Here is a 15,238-nt window from a genome sequence, read left to right on the forward strand (position 1 = left end):
AGGTTTTTAAAAAACCATATTCTGGAGTTTACAAAATAATTTTCAAGGAAATTAGTTACAATTCAGAAATTTTTTCCCCCGATGAGCTTTCTTGAATTTCTTTAATACGTCAGTATGCAAGAGAGGGAGCATCAATATTGAAATTTAATCTGGTAACATTTGCACATCTTTTTCTTGGAATTATATACAGGAAGAAAAGAGGTGGAAAATATAATTTTATCACTACTTGAAAACTTCGTTTCCTTAGAAGGCGGCCAAATTTTATATCTCACTCTTGATTTATCTTCTGCAGCTTTCACTTTAGCTTAGTGCGCCTTCTTCTTTCTTGAAATCTTGCATTACACAAGATCTACTTTCCCTTTGGGAAAACGTCACCATGTTTTATAAAGGCAATTGCAGGAAACCAAATAAGAGTTCTGGTATTTTCTCAGTAGCTATCCTTATTCCCCACAGACTTGTAGATGAACAGTATCCTTGACCATCTTGGAATAAGGACATAGTTTGGATCTGCTTCTCAAATCAATTGGGTTAGAAGATAGTTTGGATATTTAAATGCAATGAATATATTCAGGAATAGCAAGGTTGCCACTATCAAGGATAGATCAATACTTTTTTGTTTTCTTTTTTTTTTTTTTGGAGTTGCTTGTATTTCAGATGATGAAAGTAGTACAAATTCATTGTAGAAAATGTGAGAAATGCAGAAAAAATATAAAGAAGTGATTAGAAAATCACTCATAAGTTTACTACCCAGAGATACCACCATTGACATTTTGGAGACAAATGGATTCATTCTAAGTAACTATTGAATAGTCTCCAAACCATCGCTAAACTTGTCAGCCATGAGTTATTTTTATTACATACACAAAGGACGAAATTTTATCCATTCCCATTCAGTATTGCTAGTTTGTTGATAATATATTTTATTTTTCTTTTCAATGGGAAGAAAACTTAATAAAGGCTGGAGACAAGCTAGCATGAATTCCAATCTGTCTTGCTACCTACAGACTGTGTGACCTTGGGCAAGTCACTGAACCTCCCTGAGCTTTGGACTTGTAGTCACAATTAAACAGCAAAACAAATCAATGTGCCATGTACAGAGTCTAGTACAAAGCAGGCCGTCAAGTATGGTAGCTAATACTTCTGCCCTCCCCTTCTGATGACATTCTAGAAAATTGAAGTGTTAAAAATATGCTTTTAATTCTAAGCAGCTTGCTCTGAGCGCCCTGTTGAGTGAACATCATGCAGTTAATTCTAATGGTTTGTCTTGCTAATGAGGGGAAGTTGTATTATTGGTTTAAATGAAGCGATTAAGTAAAAGAGATGGCTTAGTATTAGTAATCTGCACCCCTGCAGCAGGCGAGGACAGATAATAATATCCTTATTGCCCGTGTCAATGCAAGTGCTTGCTTCTTCTCTGCCTCCCAACATCTCATTCTATAGGGTGACAGCCAGCTCGCAAACACTGAGGATGGCTATTGCATGTTACCTATTAACTAGAGATTTCTGAAGATTTTAGCAGTGTATTTCAGCCAGAACTAGATATTCAGGACTTTTTCAGCCATCTGTACAGTTGTGGAACTCAAGATAAAGTATCATCACAACTCCTAACTAGGGTTTCTCAACCTGGGCTGCATGTGAGAATTGCCAGCGGGACTTTAAGACCTATGAAGCCAGGGACCCATGCTAGACCATGAAACAGAATCCCTCTAAGGATTGGGTCCAGGAGAAGAGGTAGCTTTCAAAGCTCCCCAGGGGATTGCAATGTGTAGTGAGGGTGGAGATGTATGCCCTGACTGGTGTTAGGTTATCACCCGAGCCTCAGCATATTGCTGTCAGGTGCTGAGTTTGTGGACTGTAGCCTGTTCACTTATTACGACTATAGAGACATTTAGAAACATTAAACAGTGTATTTAAACTCTTATAATTCACTGCTGAAATGATTTGTCTCTGTGTCCCCACCCAAATCTCACCTTGAATTGTAATAATCCCCACGTGTCATGGATGGGGGCCAGGTGGAGATAATTGAACCACAGGGGTAGTTTCCCCCATACTGTTCTCATTGTATTGATGTAGTGAATGAGTCTCATGAGATCTGATGGTTTTTATAAATGGGAGTTCCCCTAGAGAAGCTCTGTTGCCTGCCACCACGTAAGATGTTCCTTTGCTCTCCCTTTGTCTTCCTCCATGATTGTGAGGCCTCTGCAGCCATGTGGAATTGTGAGTCCATTAAACCTCTTTCCTTTATAAATTACCAGTCTTGGGTATGTCTTTATTAGCAGTGTGAGAAAAGACTAATACAATCCCCCTGCCCTTTGTTCCTTTCATATACTTATAAATTTCTTGAGTATCCAGAATCATGACTCTGATTCTGAAGCCTTGGCACTTTTTTTTTTGAAAGCTAAGCCAATTCTTGAGCTCTGCAAGAATTAATATCATCTGTGTCTTGCCCAGATTTAGGAGGCTGGTCCCAGTGTTCACAATATTCTCCCTAATTCCAACTTTTTATATAAGACGTAGTATGTATGCAACCAATTAAAGATAGACAGGATATTCAAACGGGTGGATAATTCTTTGCAAAATCAAGTTTGTCTTATTCAGACAGGAGTTTTTTCACATGCAAAGAGAATTCTTGAAGGAGAGGACACGCTGCCGAGCCCTGGAGGAGGAGCTGGAGAATCCCATGAATGTGCACAGATGGAGGAAGCTCGAGGTAACATCTGGCAGTGCGTTCTCCCCATCCCCAAATCTCTCCTCCTATCCCACGCGAAGCTTCTAACCTAAAGCACAACGAGAAGGGAGGTTTTATTTAATGCTATGCAAATTGTCACCTAAAATGTAAGGCTGGATCAGATGTAAATTGAGTTCTCTCAGAACCAGATGGTTCATTTGGGTTTTGTTTTAAAAGTCTTGCACAAAATCCTTTCTACCTAAAGAAAGCCCAGTGAAAACTGTGAACCTGCCTCACCAACTGACATTTATTTTTCCGGCTTGGGTAGGTTTTGGTTAACCAGTTATCCTGAGGCTGCCTATTAGTCTTGGATGTTCATGGCCTTTAGTGATGTTGGTCACCAGCATCTCTACCATCTTTCAATTGATCTTTGCATCCTTTTATTACTTACAGAAAATATGGTTTTGTGAACTGCCCTCTTGTTGAAAGCATGGTGTTAGCCAAGCCCTTTCTCTTAGAATCTGGGGACACAGCTAAAGTCTCATTGGAAGGGGATGGATAATCAACTTCATATTTAATTTTATTCTGTGGCTTTCTGGTAGTCATTACCACCAGCACTGAAAATAACAGTTAAAGACAAACTCTGCTTATTCAAGAAAAAGAAAGCTATCTCCTTTAGTTGTAACTAGCAATGTGGATGCCAAAAGGGTCTTCAACTAGATGAATGATCAGGGTATTGGGAGATGTAAGTATGTCACATAAGATAAAGCAGGGCAGGTATAAGAAAGAAAATCAGCCAGGGAGATTTTTGTTTTTCATTTTTATTTTTTTTCTTTAAGAACGGAAAGGACAATATGTATTTTACATAGGGACCTTTAAGAGGGGAAAAAATAAAAATTCCTTTATTTTTGATTTTAATTTTTATTTTTTCCTTATAAGAAAGAAAATCAGCCAGGCAGATTTTTGTTTTCCATTTTTATTTTTTCCTTTTAATGAAGAAAGCATTAAGGATAATGCATTATAAATTGTTATGTAAACACGAGGCCTGAATTTTAACAGCATCCAGCCCTGCCAGGTGAATGTGTGCCAAATCTAGTCCCAATAGATGGATATCAGTTGGCCCTGCTTAGTATTTCTCAAGCAAAGTCAGAGTCAATGGCATCTCTTTTTCTTTTCCCTTTTGGACCCTCATTCCTTCCTCTTCAAATGCCAAGAGTGATGTAGTTTACTAACCAATAGTAATATGCATATGTCTGCAGAAGCGGAGATGAAGATTTTAAATTCATTTACTGTCACATTAGTTTACTCTGTGTGTTTTCATGCAGATCTTTAAAGTTTCCAATTCCACATCAGTTTCTATTAGAAAAATTAGAAAATAGAGACTCTGGGAGGCAGTTGAAAATATTTAGCTGTTAGATTAATTCAAAATGTCCGTACAGTTGGAAGTGAAGCCTTGGCTCAAAGTCTAGAGGACAAATTACCAATTTATAACTATATATCTTGTTTGAATTGTACACAACTAGTGAGGGATCATCAGAGCTTTGTGGACTGATACTTCCATTTCAGAGCTAAATGCCATGGTAGTGCTCTGCTGCCAATGATTAGCAGAAGTCCACATCCTGGAAACCATCCCCATCATAGACCGCAGTGAATCTTCCTGCTGACAATTACCAAAGGAGAATCCTAAGGCTGAGTGAATTAGGGAGCTCTGTCTCCTTCCATTCAAGAATTTTAGGGGCTGGGCACAGTGGCTCACACCTGTAATCCCAGCACTTTGGGAGGCCAAGGTGGGAGGATTGCCTGAGCCCAGGAGTTGGATACCAGCCTGGGTATCCAACCTAGTGAGACCCTATCCAGCCTAGTGAGACCCTGTCTTTACAAAAAAATTAACCCGGTGTGGTGACACGTGCCTGTGGTCCCAGCTACTGGGAGACTGAAGCAGAAGGATTGCTTGATCCCCCAGAGTTTGAGGCTGCAGTGAGCCATGATCGCACCACTGCACTCCAGCCTGGGCAATAGAGTGAGACCCTGTCTCAAACAAACCAAAGAATTCTGGAAAATTAAGTAAACAGAGGAGACGGTAGGGTAAGCTGCAGAGCATAGGAATTGAGAACTATGCCTTTGAGGCTTGGCGTATTTGGGCTTGACTCCAGCTCTGAGCCTTGCCACTCTGGGTAAATGACTTAGTTTCTTTCAGCCTCAGTTGTCGTATCGGTATAAAAGGAAAAGACATACTGTCTCCTAGGGCTGTCCTGCAGCTAAAGTATAATGTTGTATAAAAAGCACTTAGCATAGTATCTGCATGGCGGCAAAGAATCATATATCGAGCATATTGGCTACCATTATTGTTATTCCCACTGGTGGAATAAACACATTTACTTTGTATTTATAGAATAACTAATGCCATAGATAAAACATTAGGAAAACTGCAGTCTGCTTTTTTGGGGACAGGAATTTATGATTGTCTCATCTATTATACTTTATTTTTGGTTCTAATTCTCTCTGTATTAGGTCTGCAGGTTTCCAATAGATTTTAATAAGACAATGTACATTTTAAATAGATACCTCAGTGCTTTGAAGTTGATGATATCTCAGCTGCTATTGTTGTTCCCCTTGGACAGGCCAGCGACCCCAACGCGTTTGAGCTGATACAGAAAATTCACACCCTGCAGAAGCGTCTCATCAGCAAGACTGAAGAGGTGGTTGAAAAAGAGCTGCTCCTACAGGTAGCATTTTTGTTTTCTGTACTCATTGTACAAATGGATTGCCTTAGCACCACCATCTCCAGGACTACGTTCTTAGAATTAGTCAGTTATTTGGCAGCATTGCATGTCCCATATTTAACTGTAGATGGCAACAGTGACTCACACATAGAGAACAAGCACAGTCTGATTAATTGGTCTTTTATGTTGCGATCACTGATATTTCAAGAATTCTGGAAAATTAAGTTCAAGGCTAGACTTACTGCAATGGGTAATGTGAGCAGCCCCGCCCCCTGCACTTCTCTATAGTTTTATTTATCAGATTCTTTCAAACATTTTTCTTCATATCTTCACATAATGCAAAATGCTGTGATTTTGATTTTGAAAATAAGCTTTCTCATAGCGCACAAATGATCTGTTCACATGAAGATTTGTGTGAGTGAAATGGAAGGAGAGATTTCTTTTTGAGGATTTCATGCAGTAAATTGTTCTGTAGCAATTAGGCCTGTATCTTTGCAAGGGCCTGCTGTCATCATCACCATCACCATCTTCCTCACCACCATCATCATCATCACTTACTGCATGCCAGATATGCTGGTGGCTTTACCTACTTGGTCTCATTTCCTCTTTGCAGTTCAGGAAGCAGGTATGGTCATCCCCAGCTGATGGCCGAGGAAGTCAGGACCCACGAGTTTAGTGTGGATGAGAATGTCAGCTCTTGAAGTTAGATGGCTTGGTTTGGAATACTGCCAGTTGCTATGTCAGTTTAACTTCATTGTTCTTAGTCTGTATTATGGGACAATAACAGAACCTGTGAAAATGGATATTGTGAGGATTGAAAGAGTTTAACATTATCCATGGTAACATGGTGTCTAATAAATATTAGCAATTATTCATGTTACTTTGGATTCCAAAGCCTTTAATTAATTAATTGATTTTTTGAGACAGTCTTGCTCTGTTGCCCAGGCTGGAGTGCAGTGGCACCATCTCGGTTCACTGCAGCCTCTTCTTCCCAGGTTCAAGTGATTCTCCTGCCTCAGCCTCCTGAGTAGCTGGGATTACAGGTGTGTGCCACCATCCTGGCTAATTTTTGTATTTTTAGTAGAGATGGGGTTTCACCATGTTGGTCAGCCTGGTCTTGAACTCCTGACCCCAAGTGATCTGCCTGCCTCAGCCTCCCAAAGTGCTGGGATTATAGGTGTGAGCCACTGTGCCCAGTCCCAGAGCCCATAATTTTAATCACTAGGTTAATATTAGTAGGAGTAGGAACTTCTATATATGAGTAAGAGGCATTTGCTCCTTTTGTTTTACAGTCTACCTTAAGAAAGATATTTACCCTAAAGTTGGGTATACAGTAAATAACCTTCCAGAATATCATGACACTGAATGGCCAACAGGGATTTTCCTCTTCTCTTGTAGATTACTGTGGTGGTTGAGGGAGTAGACTTTGGAGTCCAGAAAGATCTGGTGTTAAATCAGTTTCAACCCTTGATCATTTCATGACTTTAAGAGAATTACATACATTGTACAAATCTCAGTTTTCCCATCTGTAAAATGGAGATAATAATACCTGTTTTTTTAATAATGGGAGAAGGATACTCTAATCAGAGTACATAGTTTGGATGTCTTGTAAGGATAACCGATTAGTACATGGCACTGGGCTTTGACAGTCCAGAGTTTGCTGTGGCTCCCCTGATGCTGGCCATAAGTCATTTCCCAGGTCTGTGCAGCTGGTAAGTGCTAGGGTGGGACTTGGTCCAGGCAGTCACTCCAGAGCTCACACTTTCTACTGCTTCACTACCTTGTCTGTTCTGTTATCACTTTGTTAGTTTTAAAAAGAACCAAATCCTATGTTTGCCAAGCATCTGTATTATAAGTTTGTTTTATATTTCATGGACTGCTTTAACTTTATTATTTCCTTCCCTCTATATACCCTGGGTTTACTGGGTTCTTCTACCTTTTTAAGGTTAATGCTCAGATCATTGATGTTCAGTCTTCTAATATAAATATTTCAGTTATAAAATGTCTTTTAAATAATGTATTTAGGGTTGGGTGCAGTGGATCACACCTATAATCCCAGCACGTTGGGAGGCCAAGGGGAGTGGATTGCTTGAGCCCAGGAGTTCGAGACCAGCCTAGACAACATGGCAAAACCTTGTCTCTACAAAGAATACAAATATTAGCCAGGTGTGGGGGCGCACACGTTTAGTGCCTGCTACTCAGGAGGCTGAGGGGGGAGAATTGCTTGAGCCCATGAATTTGAGGCTGTAGTGAGCTGTGATTGTTCCACTGCACTTCAGCCTAGGTGACACAGTGAGACCCTGTCTCAAAAAAATAAAACAAAACAAAATAAAATTTAGTTTCTTTCCACAGGTTTTGATATGGGGAATTTTCATTTAGTCCTAAGTGTAGTATATTTTCAGAATTACTTCTCCTTTGACAATAAGTCTTTAAAAATATTCACTATTTCTCCTAATAATAATTAGGAGATATTTTATGATATTTTAGGATAATTAAAAGTGTATTTTAAAATTTCCAAATATGTATGTATTTAAGTTATCTTCTATTTACTGATTTCTCACCTTTCTGCATTGTGGTCTGTATTATACAGATTTTTTGGAATTTGTTGAACTTGATTTGTGACCAACTAAGTGATCAGTTTTTATACCCGACGCCTGCTGTTTGAAAAAGATACATACTCTCTAAATGCTCTGGGTTCAGTGTTCTCTATTTGTTCGTTAGATCAACCTTGTTAATTGTATTGTCCACGTCTGTACTTTTCCTAATTTTCTGTCTGCCTAATCACTGAAAAAAGTTTGGAGATTTGTCTGTTTCTCCTTCTCTCTGTAATTTTTTGCTTTGAGAACATTTTAGATCATGATAAGGTGAGTATAAGTTTACAATTTTTATTTGTTCCTGGTTGAATTGCTCCTTTCGTGTTATATAAGAACTCTCAAAATAATATTTTTACTTACAAATTTGCCTAGTATTAACATAGCTCAATCAGCTGGATTTTGAAAAGTAGTTTTCGTATGTTTTTACTTTTCAACTTTTGGTGTCTTTGTACTTTAGGACAATCTCTTGTAATTAAAAAAATCTTATCTTTGTCTCGGTGTTTAGTTTGTTTATTGATAATTTTAGGTTTATTTCTACCTTCTTATTTTCCCTGATTTTTTGTAATGCTCAAAAAAATTCTATCAGACTGAGTTTTCTTTATGTTCTGTTTTTCCCGTTTACTGGTCTCCCTGCTAACCATTACTACCTATTCCCTTTATACAGTTTTTCTTTTACTCAACAGTTACCACCACTCAGTATAATATTCTCTGTCTCTGATTCCCTTAAATACATATCTTAATCCTTTGTTTTTCTTGTTCATGGATTCCCTTAAAAATTCACCATGCATAGTTGACATCAAATCTAAAGTCTAAAGTTGATCAATATCTTTCTCCTTCTTACAAACAGTGTAAGAATTTGGAATGCTTTAACTACAGCTACCCTGCTGTTTCCAAAATCAGCCATCACCACTATTATGTTACAGAGTCAATTTACTAAGATTTACCAAGATGTTTACCTGTTCTTTTGTTTTCTATTTCTACATATCTCCAATTCCTTACTTCTGGCTTTTTGAAGTATATCCTTTCATAGTTCTTTAACCAATAGATTTTTTTCAATGGTTTACGCTCTCCTTTGCTTGTCTAAAAATGTTTTAAATTTGGCCTTATTTGTAAATGTATTAACTTGAAATCTTATTTCTATTTGCACTTTGAAGACGTAGGTCCTTTGTGTCCCCAGCTTCCAGTGATGTGATTGAGAAGTCTGCTGTACATCTAATTGTTTCTGCTCGTTTTTAGGTGACCTGCCTTTTCTTCTGTTTGATAGTTAGATCTTCTCTTTGCCTTTGATGTTTCAGAGTTTCAGAACAACGCATTTGGGTATTAATTTAGTTTTGCTTACCATGTTCAAAACACACTCCATTTCCTGAATCTGAGGATTCCTGTGTCTTCGAATAGTCTCTGCTTTAGTGTCTTTATTCACTCCTCCTGGAAGTCTTATTAGAAGTACATTGGGTTTTCTTATTCTTTTTTTCCTATTTACTGACCTAGTTGATGTTTTTCTTGTCTTTAACTCTTTATGTTACATTTTCTTAGCTTTATCTTATTTATTTATTTATTTATTTATTTATTTATTTATTTATTGACATGGAGTCTCACTCTGTCACTCAGGCTGGAGTGCAGTGGTGCAATCTTGGCTCACTGCACCCTCTGCCTCCCAGCTTCAAGCGATTCTCCTGCCTCAGCCTCCTGAGTAGCTGGGATTACAGGCATCCACCACAACGCCCAGCTAATTTTTGTATTCTTAGTAGAGACAGGATTTCATCATGTTGGCCAGGCTGGTCTCGAACTCCTGACCTCAAGTGATCTGCTGGCCTCAGCCTCCCAAAGTGTTAATCTTAATCTTCTTGTTTACCAATTCTTTCAGTGTGCTTATCTGTTAATAGTCAATCCATTGAGATTTTATTTTCAATTATTTTATTTTTATTTTCTAGAGATTCTTTTTCACATATGCCTGTTTTTTGTTGATAGTTTCTTGATCTTTTCTTATGTTTTACATCCTTCCTTTATGTCCCCAATTAATTCAAGAATTTATTTTATAGTCTTGATCTGAATGTTCTATTATTGAAGTTCTTGAGGGGTTTTCCTGTTTGTTGTGACTGCTGACTTTCACTCATGGTGGATTTTTCCTTTCATGTTTTGTGATTTTGGATTGTGAACTCATTTTCAGAAAGCCTTTATTTGGGGACTTGGGAATGGTTAGGTTAAGGAAATGTCCATTCATTTGTTTCTGCCAGGTGCCTTAGAAGACATCGCTTGCTTAGAACAATTTTTTTTAATGTTGAATTCTCACCTTGGGCTTCTTGGACTACTTGGCTAACGTATACTAGAACCTCAAACACTTGTGACAAAAGATCCATGGAGACAAGTTCTTAGGGAAGCAACTTTTTTTTCCCACCCAGAGCCCAGGAGAATTACTTAGGTTTTTAATTGTGGTCTTGTGGTCTTCCTGTCCCAGTGGGTAGATTTCTATCTGTTGTATCTTTTCGCCAAGGGTGAAACTTTTAAAAGTCATTAACTTTATGTTGAGGAATCTTAGTACTAATACCCGCTTCACACAGGGCCAGCACCTTATCCTTTGCCTTCTCGTGGCCACGAAAATCCAGGCCCTTTGTTCAACTATCCCTCAAGGGATAGCTGCAATATATATCTATTCACTGTTCTAACATGCAGTTCACGCTTTGATTTTGACACTTGAGCAAACTAATTGCAAACTCTGTTTTGTGATTAAAGCTCATGCTGAATTGTTTTACTCAGCATGTCTAATGCTTTGTAGACATTAGTTTTCATGTTATTTAGTCTGACATATTGCCATAAACAGAAATCTCTTATTTGCTTGACTCACTAGTTTCTTCATCCGTAAGTTGGGGACAATAATATACCCATAGAATTGTGTTAGTACACATAAAAGTTTAATAGAATGCTTAGTTTTCATTAACAATGTTATTAATAATACTATCGTTAATATCATTAATTACCAACACAGTTTTTCCAGGCCTCCAAAGTTTAATGTCCTGTCTCAATCCCTTTTAATCAATTCCTTATTTAGAATTTGGAATGGTTGGGCTGCCCTGTGCCTGCTGTGATTTTTCTCAGCAGCTTGCATATCCCCAGACAACAAGCCTTGTTATCTTGCTGAAGCCTCAAGTGTTCCACGGGATTTGACAGTTTCTCAATTTCATCTTTTTAAATTAAAATATTAGAGAAGTTCTCTCACTCACAACAGAACATTTTGCAATTAGGAAGACTTTGGGTTGAATTCTTCTGAGTTTCACAGCAATTTTAAAATAACTGTTTAATCTGTTACGTGGTGATAGAGAGACCCCATTATTTCCAACCAGCAGATATGATGGAAGCATATTTTCAAGTCCCACTCACCTGTGAACTCTTTGAGGAGAGGCACTTCCCAGTTCACCTCTCTAATCCCAATACCTGATACTGTACTGGGCACACAGATGCTCATTATAGATGGACCAGCTCTCTGCCTGGGCAACTCCTGCCCACCCTTTAGGTCTTAGCTTAAATATTTTTTCCTTAGAAAACCCCTTTTCCTAGGTTAGGTGTCTTGGTACAAGTTCCTGTAACTTGACTTCTTCCTTATACCACTCATCATACTCGTAATTAATGAAGTAATTGTAATTAACATGTAATGGCTCTTTCCTGTTAGACTATAAGCTTCACAAAGGAGTTCCGGTGTCTGTCTTGTTGATCATCACGTCCCTAATTTCTCATCCACAAATATTTGTCTAGCAATTTATTAAAGGTTGGAAGAATTGTGGTCCTTCAGAAAGTGGTATGTTGCAGTCATTTAAGTTCTGTCTTTGAGCTCTCTGAGAGGTGGCCTTTGCATTTTTTTATTGACTTCTGACTTTGTAGGAGTCTGGAATTTACTGTGAGTTTATGGATCTATAAACTTGATGCAACTTGTCAGTGTCCTTTTTGTTTGTGGAGGCAGGCTGATTCATGTGGGTCTGCTCAAAGTTCTTCCCTTGCTTGGGATTAACATGAAAATAGTTCTGGAGACTAACTTTATAGCTTCAGTGGTAAGTAAGATGGAGAAGTCTGTACTCTTGCCAAAATTGGAATCTAAGGTATGGATGGGAAGGATTTCTTTTCTTCTGCTCACCAAGCTATTCTCCCCTTCAAAGAAGCAGGGGCAATGGAAACGTACCTGAAGCGTGCCTCCTGGTGGCCTCTCCTTGCTGTTGTTGGTTCATTTGTTCCTCATCCCGTCTGAATCCTTCAGGATTAATGACTTCTTTTTTTCTTTAAAGGCATCTGTGGGATAAGACAGGCATATATGCCTTGAGTAACTGCTGTCCACTACCCTGGTATCTTTACATCATCATCATCATCATCATCATCATCATCATCAAGATGGCATTCCTAATAATGGGCATACGGCATGATAGCATTGGAGTAGGAAGCTCTAACTTCTTGCTAGAGGCACTTAAAACATGATGAACACTCAGAGCGGCTCAAATTGTTTCTTCCAAATGCTTAAATACGGGGTAACAAGTTCAAATGCACTTACCCTCAGGGCCAGGCATGTAACAAGAAAAGAGTGAGGTGGATTTTGCATGTCATGATCAGAAACAGCAACTGGTAGGTGTCTCATGGTCAGAGGCCAGTGGGAGTGGTGGGGATGGCAGCACGTGGCAGGCTATGGGCCCCAGTCCTAGGAAGCATCCCTAGGAAGCAGCTAATCCCACCCCAGCTAACTGCAGGCTGATGTTGTCAAATCTTTAAATTTTAAAGAGCTGGAAATGTAGACTTTTATGTCCAATATACTGAGTTTTAAACATTGACAGTCTTAAAAACACTCCCAGAAACAAGTTTGCCAACCATCCTTGGCCCACAAGTGGATAGTTTACAATGTCTAGCTTCAAGGCCTGGGAGAGAAGGAGACGTAAAAAAACCAGCAGCCACACAATTGGCTTTACTAGTTTTGATTTCTTTAATCTTGTTCTTTGTTGTGATTCCTTGATAGACTTTCAGAGCCCAAGAATCAAAAGGGAAGGAAGGAGGGAGGAGAAGGTTCAGGCTGTAGGTGCTATGCAGCAGCAATCAGAGGTGAGCGAGGCTGGGTTCTTCTAAGGATGTGAACAGAGAGGCAGAGAAGCAGGGGCTGTGTTCTGTGGGGCAGGGTGGGTGGGCTTCATGCAAGATGGGCTTTCTTAAGATGCCTTTTGTCTTGCCGCTAATAACTCTTGATTTTATTTTATAAATTCTTCTAAAACAGAAAACGTCTTCTCTGAATTGTTAAAAATACCAAGGGTTGTCTCTGAACACTCCCCACCCCAATGAATGGGCAGCAGGAATACTTTGTATTGCCAGTCTGCCCACCACAGTCACTGAGCGCCCGGAATTCTGGGGTCAATGACCCAGACCTGGTCCCAGCCTTGAAGGACCTCTTAACTCTGCAACCACAGGGTAGTGTGCCAAGGGCTGTGATACTGGGATGCTACGGGACTCTAAGCAAGGCTCTGGAGTGGGCAGGTGTCTCAGTTTGGGTCTCTTCAAATCAGACACTGAGACAAAGATCTGGGGTCTGGGCATTTGGGAGGCAGTTGCAGGAAGCTGGAGTTGGGGAGCAGGAAAGTGAGACGGGGAGGGAGGAAAAGCCAGTGGGTGGAGGGGGCGGGAGCAGGTCACCCCATGGACATCTGAGCTCCAGTACCACTGAGATTCCTCTGAGGAACCACACAGGAAAGAGGGTAAAATTGTCCATCAGAGAAAAGAGGACTGGGCATTTGTTCAATGGCTCCCATTCCCCACCGGTTGAGAGTTTCCTCTGGGGACATCAAGCTGCTTCCAAAGGCAGACTGAGGGGGAGCCCTGGCCTGAGGCAGAAACACTGACACCCATGCACCTGAGGTGGAAGCTGCTAGAGCATTCTGGGAACTGTGGGTCCTCCCAGTGCACCAGGCATATCAGCTCAAAATCATGAAATTTAGGATAGGCTGTGAGGAGGAGGCTCAGGGTACCACAAGTGTCTGCTACATGAGATCAGGTCTCCTGGCAGGTCCTGGGGACTACCAACCAGGTAGACCTCTTTACTCACTCAGTGATTCACCTAAGGTGTGCATTGCCAATCTGCCTTTAGAAAAGGAGGGGCATTTTCCCAACCAAGTTCCCATTAGACCTCCCTCTACCTGCTGCCATTTCAGTTACCTGCCAGGAACCAGATGACACAATCATACTGTAGTTCATGCCCTGAATGTGTTCTAATGACTGCAATCCTTTGAGTGCTTACTATATGCCAGGCACTGTGTTTTCCCTATGCACAGGCAGCAGCGCATGGTGGTGAGTACACAATGACTGTTAGCTTGCCAGATGGTGGGGGTGAAATGATGCGTGGTACACCTGGGACTCATTTTGGGGAAAGGAAACAAGCTTGACCTCCTAGACTGATAGAACTGGATCATCCTGCCCAGAAAATTTTATTAAAACGATGAGAATACTGAGGCATTTTCCCTTAATGTGTGGAAGTAGTGATGTATTACTAGAAGAGTTAATTACATTGGGGGGGGGTTTTGATGAGTGGAAGCGTACTACCTAATGAACAGTGACACTGAAATAGTCCAGGTGAGAAAACTGCCTTGGTGTAGTTCAGGCTCGTGTTGCTTTAGCAAATTGTCACATGCGTTCTTTTACATGCATCTAGAGGCCTAGGTAATGGGCATATCCCTCAGATATATAAATCATGAACTGAACTGGAAATCATTGCTTCTTTCCTGGCATCTGGGTCCTGCCCTTTCAAGGTGAACTTTACCTATAATTTAATTTTATGACTGACTGGATGGAAGTCTGGTTTATTTAACTGTAAAATGGCTTGAATGATAGGAGGGTTTGAATGGATCTGCATGAGTTATTAGCTGTGCGGAGGGAACAAACCTCATATAGCTCATTTTTAGATAATTCTTTCACAAGGGCCTTCAGTTTTCTTGATCTCCTGATTATCTTACATTTGTTTAATGTTTACACTGTGTGAAACATTGCTCTAAATGCTTGTATAGGTATTATCTCATTTAATTGTCACAACAACCCCAGAAGAGCACACCAGTCCCCTTTACAGGCAAGGGAACATGTAGGCCAGGAAGACCCAGTCTTTCTACCAGGGCCCCATAACAGGTACCTGGTGTAGCATTGAGTCTTATCTTAGAATTCTGCTTCCAAAGGCTCTTCCCCACCACAGGATGTGGTGTAGGAACACCATGATCATTGAATTTATGATGTATAGATTGCCTTGGTCA

At 39.9% G+C, this 15,238-nt stretch overlaps 1 protein-coding gene across 1 annotated transcript in view; it reads left to right on the forward strand.

Annotated features, from left to right (window-relative positions):
• The window catches only part of CFAP58 (cilia and flagella associated protein 58), a 111,196-nt gene that overhangs the window by 55,723 nt on the left and 40,235 nt on the right, over nucleotides 1-15,238 (forward strand). Inside the window, exons 14-15 of the mRNA XM_025397301.1 lie at nucleotides 2,599-2,710; nucleotides 5,290-5,394. Of these exons, the coding sequence (XP_025253086.1) occupies nucleotides 2,599-2,710; nucleotides 5,290-5,394 (217 nt within the window). The remainder of the gene's footprint in view (nucleotides 1-2,598; nucleotides 2,711-5,289; nucleotides 5,395-15,238) is intronic.

Source organism: Theropithecus gelada, chromosome 9 (genome assembly GCF_003255815.1).
Source record: "Theropithecus gelada isolate Dixy chromosome 9, Tgel_1.0, whole genome shotgun sequence".
Taxonomy (NCBI): Eukaryota; Metazoa; Chordata; class Mammalia; order Primates; family Cercopithecidae; genus Theropithecus; species Theropithecus gelada.